The 10,518-nt window shown below is 40.7% G+C and overlaps 1 protein-coding gene across 1 annotated transcript; it reads right to left on the reverse strand.

Moving 5' to 3' along the window:
- Positions 1-332: 332 nt before the first annotated feature.
- tp53 (tumor protein p53) lies at positions 333-8,916 on the reverse strand. Its single transcript, XM_030076548.1, has 11 exons — positions 8,759-8,916; positions 7,690-7,845; positions 7,509-7,578; positions 7,212-7,397; positions 5,312-5,486; positions 5,050-5,162; positions 4,457-4,566; positions 3,758-3,882; positions 3,581-3,672; positions 3,388-3,464; positions 333-794 (listed from the first exon to the last, which is right to left on the reverse strand). Exons 2-11 carry the CDS (start codon positions 7,788-7,790, stop codon positions 710-712), a joined length of 1,134 nt encoding a protein of 377 aa, XP_029932408.1. The 5' UTR covers positions 7,791-7,845; positions 8,759-8,916; the 3' UTR covers positions 333-709.
- Between the last annotated feature and the right edge of the window lie 1,602 nt (positions 8,917-10,518).

Consider the following 10,518-nt stretch of genomic DNA (forward strand, 5'->3'; position numbering starts at 1 on the left):
CCACAGTCGCATGCAAAGCACTAAGAGGGAAGTATGAAGACAGAGGCACCAGAAATGCAAACCTGAAATAAACAACCACCAGCTTCACTGAAACCGATCTCATTTTTTCCCCCATCAATACTCGCATTGTGCTCAACTGTTCCTCGCAACCACCATCACACAAGGAGGCAACCTGGACTATGAAAATTACACACTTTACAATTCATTTGCAAAACAAACACCATTGATTAAATAAGAGAACAAACCTGCTTTCATAAAGAATTTATTTTTTTTGGTTTAATGAAGATAGCTCTCAACATAGGAAAGTACAAAATATGGAGAAAAAAAAAACATGAAAAAATAGTGAAACATTATTCAGAATCAAGAAACAGCTTATACAAAACTAAAGTCACCAAAATAATCTATCACGATACAGTAATAAAAGACAAAAATAAAAAAATAAACGATTATGGCAGTGTCAAATAAACAATAAAAAGGAATGGATTTACTCAAATACTGGCTGGATGTGTGATTTTTAAAAACATGAAGTGCTGCTGAGGGGGACCGCCGGAGGACCAGGCTGCATGCAGAAGCACAGTGCGGTTCGTTTTACAGTGTCAGCAGCCAGCGGCAGGACAAATTCATCTGGATTTTCAATGATTTTCAATGACTAAGAAAAACAAGAAATAAACCCTGAAATACACATGATTTCCAGCGATCTGTCTTCTCTCTAGTCGCTGTCGCTCCTCTCTCCTCTCTGCAGGAGCCGCTTGCCGCTCGAGGGCACAGGAACCTCCTGCTTCACTTTTTTCTTGCTGTGAAGGCAAAACAGACAAAAAAACAGAGAGGTTAAGAGCAGCCGTGTACATTCACAGGTAAAGAGAGACCATGTGACCTGAACAGGCAGTGGGTAAAACAAAACTTAAAAACAGAAGCCTTTTGTTAGTTATTATTGCCTTAAAAGTCCCTTCCATACGATGCAATGAGTGGTGAGCAAAGTTGACTTTCACTCAGCTACAAATATCGTTTGAAGGGAGTCTGCCCTTGTGACCCTGATAAGAAATTTTGGTTTGAGTAAAGAATTTAATTGTTTAAAATAACAGATTCAGTGGTGGGCTTCAGGCACAATGTTAAAATAACCACTCAAACATTTTGTTTACTGATGAACTCTACTGTGGTAGATTGTAATGAAAACAATACAGTGATCATTTTGCCCTGAAAGCTCAAAGACTGCAGCACTGAGCAAAATATTAACCAGGGAAAAGATTTTAAAATATAAAATTTGGGGTTCCCACTCTCATTTGGACACCCTATTCAATAAGTGAAGGGCTCATCTTGGTGAAACTCAAGGATTCAAAATTGACATGTTTATAAAAAACGGGCATCACAGAGGTCGCATTTTAATCAAGAGTTTCAGTCAACAAACATTTAATTTACAACAGCTGCTATAGCTAAAGACAAAGTAATTATTCACATGGAGGTAAAACTGTGGGTTTAAAAATCAGGGTTGTGTGGAAAATGCCCTTCCCCTCTAGCCTCTCTCTACCTGCCTCAGTGCTTCCTGTGTGGGCGGAGCCTCACAATAAATACAGGTAGCCAGTTCACCTGTGGCAAACCCTTTTGAGAACAAAGACGGCGTATCCTTCACTTCAACTCGCCCTCATCAGCACTGACCCTGGGAGGACTCCCCGCCACATCACAGGTCTCACTGCATTTATCTGAAAAACTGAAGTGAACTCGGCGAGATCGACCCTTAGAGGGAGCGAGCCGACAACCACGGTCACCCCAGAGGTTAATGTTAACCGTAACGTATTGCACTAATCAGCTATTTCTGATGCAACGTCAATTCGCACAAATAATGTCAGTAAAAAAAAAAAAAAAAAAAAAAAAAACACATTCATGTAATTACAATAATCCTATAGAAATTTAACCAAGCAGTCACATTACTGACTGTTATATACCTTGTCTTAAAACATTAATAAAATATATATATACTAATATTAGACTAATGATGAGTAAAGGCATGAATCAGCACAGGACAAACTGACTAATGCTGACGTATCAATCATCTGTAGAAAACGTAACGGCGTGGCCTCCTTGAGTCAGTAGGCGTTTTCTTCCTGTAACAAGCAACAAAATGTCGCTGACTGCCGACAACGGCGATTTCGTCACACTGAAACACCCCAATCCTCTCCCGTCCCCTTCCCCTCTCATCTCCAAGTGGCTTCTGCGTGACGTCTGTAGCGCATCACCGAGGGCTGAGGGGAAGTCGACGAGGGGAAACGAAACAACTAATGAAACGCAGGGAAAAAAGGCGACTGGCCTCATCCCTCCAACAGTGTGACCTGTCTGTGTGACGTGTGTGTGTGTGTGTGTGTGTGTGTGTGTGTGTGTGATGTATCAGCCTCCTGTGGTTGAAGATGCATTCACAGCAGCTTTAGCAGTTTGTGATTCATTGCTGTACTGTTTAAATTTCGGCAGTGGTTAAGTTATTTCTTCATTCCAAGGTTTACACTGTAATTATGTTTGTATTTAAATTACCTTTGCTGGAATAATTATTGAATTTGAGAATTGGGATGTGTACAACAATATGTTTTGTTATCTCTTTTCTCCTGCTGTCAGAGAGAACAGTTGATCCTTAGACTATCCTTAGATGTCAGTATTCCGTCAACCTAAAAAAAAAAAAAATCTATGTGTCCCAGGTTCAACATGTGAAAGCATGGGGCAGTCCCGCCAAAAGCCAAGTACCAAGCTTAGATCATTTAGGCAGAAGACATTTGACTCGTCCATTCATGAATGCTTTCTAAAATTGATTTTCTTCAAGTCACGTCAGGTCTTGGTTAAGCACTGATAAATAAAAAGGCAACACTCAACATCTCACCCCAACAGGAATGATGCAGTGGCAGCCAAGCTACTTTATTTTGACCTGTAACTACAGTGCCTCCCTTTGGCCATTTAATGTAATTTTAAAAATGCTTCAGTGGACAGTGAGATGATTCAGTTGTTACTCAAAATCCAACAGGTGGTGTGTGAGATTAGCTAACAAAGATGAAATTATCTACAATCGTCTTCCAATGAAACAGTGCATATAAAAGAGGATTTAAGTTGTGCCATGTAACCAAGTAAGAAAACCAGTTTGCACAACTGGGCTACAGGAAGGAAATCTGTGTAAAGCAGCTTGATTTCTTCTGGAGAAACCCTTTACACCGTTTTCTGAATGTCCTCTTCCATGCAAATAAGAAAACTGGCATGATAAACAATACAAACACTGTATAAACTACATGCCCTACATGGACCTTAAAAAAAAAAAAAAACACACTAAAGCTTTATTTCTGGTCAATACACATACAAAACAAAAAAAACAAAACAAAACAAACAAACAAAAAAAAAGACAACTTTCTGGCTCACTTGTCTTTGTCCTTTTCCAGCATCTCCAAACCGTCATTGATTTTTTTCAGCATCTCATAGCGCTCCCTGCCTCGGATCTGCAAGAGATAAATTAAAGCTAAGCCCATCAAGCTGAATAGAAATCTCAACACCAACAGTGACATGGACGCACACCTAACTTCATCTTCACGTTACCACTCCTGCCTTTACTCACCTGTAGTGTGAAAACCTCTCTGTCGTCCTCTTCAGCGCTGGAGACGGCCTTGGCTTTTTTGACTCCAGTGGAGTCTGGAGAAGGATGGCTCTCTGCAGGAACAGGAGGACAGGGTTAGCTGGGGAACGGAACACAAGGCAGGAAGCTGTTCAATGAGGACCACAGCAAAAGACGTACTTCTTTTCTTGGTGGATTTGGTCTCATTCTGCGTCTTGTCCGCATTCGCCTCTTCAGTTTTCCTGTCCCTCCCAGGGCAGGCGCACACACGCACCTCAAAGCACCTCCGACCCAGAACCTGACCCCTAGGAAGGAGCGGAGAGAGGTTAGGTCCAGACCAACTCCCAGGGCTCGATTAATCTTACACACACCAACTTTGGGAAAACATAACAGGCACTACAGAGAAGAATCAGAGGAAATTCCTTTTCCCAAATCTGAACACCAAAATATTACTTTAGTTCCTTCAAGTGGATTTAAATGTATGAAAAACAGGACCACCACACTACCAATTTTTAAGGTGATACTAAGTTGCGATCACTGTTATTAGTGGCAGTAATAGTAGCATAAAAAAATTGAATGGAAAGTGTTGATGTCCTGTTATGAATATTATTTCAGATGCTTTTCCACACTACTGAAAATGAAATTCTGGCGTAAACATGACAAAGGGTAAATATACGGAACAGTGCAACAGTTAAATCAATTAGTTTTGTTTCCTGACAGAGAAATAATCACAAGTAATAATTGTGACGATATTTAGTAAAATACACAGGCTCATTATTTTTGTTATAATTGTGCGGCCAAGGAAAATTATCTTTTTGCTTCAGAAATTTTCCCTCTTCGGTCATTTGCAGCGCGTCTGCAAGCAGAGAAGAGACTTACTCGGGTGTCTCCAGGGTGAGGATGGTGAGGATGGGCCTGCGGTTCATGCCTCCCATGCAGGAACTGTTGCACATGTAGCTCAGCAGCACAGTGGTACACTCAGAGCCGAGCTGAAACATCAAACGCACAGGTTTAATTTAACCATGCTGCTAGCAGAGGGCGCATATCAAACGACTGAGGAAACCGGGAATAAAACCTGGAATAAGAAAGCAGACCCCCTTGGCACAAATGTTGCCTTCTCCTGGTTTTAAGGTTGCATTACAGTAAAACGATGTAGTTTTCTAAACATTTTAGACATCTCTAGTTGGTCTATTAGCCCTAATATCATGCTGAGGGTACACAAATGTTAGCAACATACTTTTTCTGGAGATCCCAAAGATAATTTCAACTGCTATAACTTGTGTGTGTACACTTTGTTATTGTAAATATGCAACTATGGACAACAAAGAGAATGTGTACAAAACTAATAGCCAAAATCATACAGATGTTCAAGCAAACTGGCATTTTGCTTCAAGTGCACAAACCTTAAGAATTGAAAATAGCAATTAACATGACTGTGGTTAAAAAAAAAAAAAAAAAAAATGTTAATGTACCTGTGGGGGCTCATAAGGCACAATCACGCTCTGCCTCTTGGTGTGCTGATCCTCCACGTACTGGGCCAACTGGCTGCCCTCCACACGGATCAGGTGGCTGCGATGCTCCACAGCTACAGAGGAACAAAAAGAGGGAAATGGAGAATTAAATTTTTTTTTAAAAAGTTACTCAGTTCCTGTTGTGTCCGCCCGTATGCCACTACAAACATTTACAATTTAGATTCACTCTTCCACAAACAAGGGCACTCTTTTCTTTTCTTACAGTCCTCGTTCTGGTGATGAGGGCAACGGCGAACCACATCGGCCACGTGCTCCGTCTTCTTATAGACGGCGGTGGCCCTCAGGACGGCTCCTTGAGGAGGATCTTTAGTGACCAGCACCTCCACTGGGCAGGTTCTCGCCAGCTGGCAGTACAGCTTGTTGAGCTGCTGGGAATACTGGAAGAGAACAAAGAGGAAAAGATGAACTTTGTATCTGTGCACAAGCAAAAAGCTGCCGGCTTAAATAATAACAGTGATGAGACTGATCTAGCCTAGAGAAAAAAAAAAAAAAAAAAAAAAAAAAAAAAAAAACACACTGCCATGCCGCCTGAAAAATGCAAACTCAAATCTGTGATGCTCAATGTGTTCAAATACCTCAGTTTACTTTTTACTCTTTGTGTTTTTTTTTTTTTTTTTTTTTTTAAAAACACAGAGTAAAAAGCCACACAATAACTAACCCAAACTCCAAATTTCAAATCACAATTTAGGCACAAATTCAATTCCAAAAGCCGTTTCTATACCTCACGTTCATCCATTTTTTAACCCCATCTGTGCTGGACGAAGAGTGAAGAGGAACATGCCCCGTCATGTCAGAGCTGCACTCTGCAAGCAGCCGACAGCCCAACACCACTGAGCGAGGCGCAGAGGGCGGGAGGAGAGAGGCATGACACCCAAACCTCAAACTAACCTGACCAATGGCTGCACGCTGACGTCTGAGTCAGCGAGGAAATCTTCACATTATTGGCTGTTAAAACATAGCGACTGGGACCTAAACCCTGAATTTTAGCGAATCGCCACAATGAACAAGATTCCACATGAATGCCATCACGGGTGATACAAAAGAAAGGATTTTTAACGCCAAGGTAAGATAATTTCATTTACTATGATTTTAAAGCGTTTCTTTTTTTTTAAATCTCTCACCAACTTCAAATCACTTTGTGGGAGATAAAATCTTGAATGATTGGTGGAATTGACTAAAAAGATTTAATCAATTACAATTAAAACTATTTTTTATACTGTAAATTTCTTTTTCAACTGCAAGAATTACAATATAACTCAAAAGGCACAGTCTGCACATGCAAGGAGGACAGTGTGGGAGTAATGGAGTTGAGGAGTGAACGCCACTTCAAGGCTGAGAAAAGGCAGGAACTCCTTTTGTTTCAGTCTGAGGGTTTAAACTGCTGACTCGTCGCCGCGTTTGCTTAAAGGATGAGTTGTAACCACTCGATATCTAGACCAGTGGTTTTCAAAGTGTCGTCCGGAGAGTCCCAGGAGTCCCTGATGGGCTCCCAGGAGTCCTCATCAAAATGAGGGATAATCAGTTTTCACCATGATTTAATTTCCTATTAATTTTAACAAAAGGGCAAAAAGTTATGAGTGATTTTATTACATTATGTTATAAAGACCTCTGGTTCAGCATCAACAATTTAATCAAACCAAAATCTCTTTTCCCAGCAGGTCCCGAGGGAGAAGTCACTGCATCTGTAATTTAGTGAAAGTCACACTGGGGGGCACAGGGCATGGAAAAAAAAAAAATCTGAAAACCCCTGACCTAGATTTTATAATACTTTGTGCAACAGGAAATATTCAGAGTGAGCATGATCTGTTGCGCAGAGTGACCCAAGATTCAACGGAATAGAGCCACAATCAACTTAAATTAAAAGTAATTTGTCTCACTGTGATCAGAATGGACACAAAACAGGACATGAGGCGCTCGGCCGACACAATATCTGCTATCAGTGACTGCGGCAAATGCAGATATTAGTCTGCTTTCAAAATACGAGTGATAAACAAATGAACAAAAAAGCAACGTTAGTTAAAATTAAGTGCTACTGATTGATAACCATCTGACCCCATCAATTCAACAATCACAATGCCTCCAGTCCAGCCAGGATTACTCACAGTGGAGGTTACGGATTTGGCCGTGCCAGACTTCTGGAACCGTATACGGAAGTCGTACTCCCCTGCATAGTCGGTGGTGGTCGGAACCGTGGGGGCCGGAGGAGTCACACTGGCCTCTGGAGGGACCTCTGGCGGCAAACCGAAAGGCTCCTGTAAACCTTCAGGGAGGGTCTGGTCCAAAAAGTGCTGGGAGGGCCAAGTGACAGTGTCAGTGGGAAAGTAATTTTATCTCAAACAATTACTATTTGAAAGCTCTCTCCAACGATAATCAAAAAGGCTGTGTAAAGACTATCTTACATTAACATCCGGTTCAAACGGCCAGTTGTCACACGACACAGTGGTGATGGTGGAGATGGAAGGTGTTGTTCTGCAAAACAAAAATACAGACAGGCGAATGAGCAAACGTGAGGTTTTCACCGCCAAAATACAGAAAATGACTGCCCAGGAATTTTTTTTTTTTTTTTTAAATCCAACTTACACACTCTCCCAAAGTTCCTTGAACGAGTCCTGACTGAGTGGGAGGCTCAGAGGAAGACTGTACAGCGCAGGGTCCTCACTCTGAGCGTAGCCCTCATCCATCTTCACAGCAGGAGGAGGAGGGAGGCAGTAACAGCAAAACCAGCAAGACGCAGGACTGTTGTGAGGATTTATGAGGAAGTGAATCTCTGGTTAGACTGATGTGCGTGACAAATCAACTCCTGAAAAGTGTGTAAAATGGGCTGACAGTGTAGCAGAATCATCTTAGTTAAAAAAAAAAAAAAAAAAAAAAAAGAGGAACTAAGGCACATGCAAAGGGCTCACACACAAAAGAATGAAAATAATAATAAAAAAAAATTACGATAAATTGTATATTTATCGTGAGAGGGGTATGGTATGGTGTAGCAGTGAGTCCGGCAAACACTGACTAGACCAGTGAAGTTAAACGACTTTCAATGACACTGATTCCAGCTACACAGGAAATTCACAATCACAAAGTTGAGGGAAAAAAGTAGGCCATCGGCCCTATTAGCCTGCTGGATAACTTTGGCGTAGAAAACGATTACTAAAATAAATACTAATAATCACATACAATGCCCAAACTCCGGTTCATAGTGCTTGGCCCCATACCTCAATAGTTTGACATCGATTATGACCTATAGCCTGGGCTGCAAACCAAAACAAACAGCCTGAAACAATCACCCATGCTAACTGTGCATGCTAGGCACCGTCCATTTTCTTTTGCGCAGGCCGACGTGAACTGAATGAAATGTTGCGACATTTGTCTACCAACTCGGTATTTTAATCACGATTAACTTGACAACAAAGTAATTTTAACTGTGAAAATATATTTCATAACATTACTAACTGCTGTGTAGGACACCCGCTTGTAATTTTTAGCGAGCGAGCTGGCTAATTAATTTGTGAAAGTTGGTGTTAGCTTAGCTGGCTACGTTTACTTCACGTCGTGGAATTCGACCGACTAACGCGCCGTAAAACTTTTCCTCGTCGAATAAATCGATGTCTGATATCGATTTGAACGGATGACAATGGTGAGATCGAACAGCTACCTTGGGTCCTGCTGCAGGTTTCCCGAGATAAACTCTGAGTCACTGTCGAGCTGCGGCTGGGGATCGAAAAGCCAAATATTTTGAGGCGGCGAGCACGTTGTTGGGGATTCCCGAAAAACATGGAGGGGCGAGGCTAATTCATTGAGAGCGTCGACCAATCACAGAGCCCGTCGCGCTCCTGCGCCGTTTAAATGGAAGCGCGGGGAACTGTGCTGCCTTCAGGTGCTGTCGGAACTATTGCAATTACAAGTTGAGCTGCACATGAACCAGTGTTTTTCCTCAAAGTTTTTTTCAATAATGTAACCACTTTGATTTTTTTTTTTTCAGTCAAATTCCCCCTGACAGGTGAAAATAAAAATGGTAGAAAAAAATCCTATTCAGAGAGGTACAATACAGCTCCATCAGCATCTGAAACACCAACCAGATACTGAAGATGTTTGGACTCTCTTTGTATTTTCTTTTTCATGTCTTTCTCCTTGTTTTCAAGTGTATCCACCACAATTTGATTTAATTTTCTTGATTTTTGTCCTGGTCATAGTGAATCAATGTCCTCGATTTAAACGAGAAACACACACATAAACATAAAAACTCACATTTCCATTCTTTACTGAACTTATGACGGCATAAGCTGATTATTTTACATTTATTTAAATTGACATTGTTTTAAAAATCTTGTGTACCCTTTGCAGTACATGTACAAAAAGGTAAATATGGAGCTGTGTATATAACAAATGCTCTGATTTCTGAAAACCCTTAAATATAACTTTCAGAGGGCATGTTGTGTAGAAACCATGTCAACAGCTGATGTTAAAAGGGGGGTTATTCATTTCCAAGGCAGTGCCACCAGGGGAGGGAGTTGTGCTCAGCCAGAGGGGAAACTGCAGTCAGCTGTGAAGGAAACATTCCCCTCCTCTGAGTCTGTGCACGGGAAAAGTTCATCAGAGTTTACGGCACTTTACAGAGCTGTGTCCACAAATTATGTCTGTTCTCTTCTGAGAAGTGCATAGTTAACCCAAGGAAGTAAAAAATAAACTTTAATGGTGAGATTGTTGCAGGGATTTTCACATAGTCCTATACTCACTGTATTAATAGTCAGAGAAAACTGCATCACAAATGTGTCGTGGGATTACACACTATCTGTACTTATTATTGTAATTCTCTGAGTATTTAATCGTAAATAAATCATAAGAATTATCATTATTATCATAGTATTGACGACTCAACAACTAAATTTTTCAAAGTTAATTTTTTTCTCCACTGTGCGAATCTCTTTAAAGTACAGTATGTCATAAATTATCTGGATGTTGAACAGTAAAGTACACAGACCATCATTTCTGTTGATGGTCCTTAATGGTTAAGTACCTGTTTTGGTGTTTGTACTGAAGAGAACACAGTTTTGAGTTTTGAGTTTGACTTGGACACAATATGGTTTTGACTACTTTATCAAATTTACTTCAGCTGTCACACATGCACACCTTATTCACATTTTTTTGGTCTCTTTATCCTGCTGCTGCTGCTGGTGATGCACAATGTAGCTTTTTGTATTTAGATCGTATTTATGTTTTGACAACTCAGAAGTAGGAGCTGATAAGGAGCACCTAAAGGCAGCACAGGAGTGACATTCTGTTCGTCACTACCCTTAGAAATTCAATGGGATGCAATTTCCATGATGACTACGAAGTTAAGATAATGTATAATCTGCAAAATATCACCTATTTATCTAAATGATGATAAAAATCGACTAATTATAAGAAGAATTT

This window comes from Myripristis murdjan, chromosome 18 (genome assembly GCF_902150065.1).
Source record: "Myripristis murdjan chromosome 18, fMyrMur1.1, whole genome shotgun sequence".
Classification (NCBI taxonomy): Eukaryota; Metazoa; Chordata; class Actinopteri; order Holocentriformes; family Holocentridae; genus Myripristis; species Myripristis murdjan.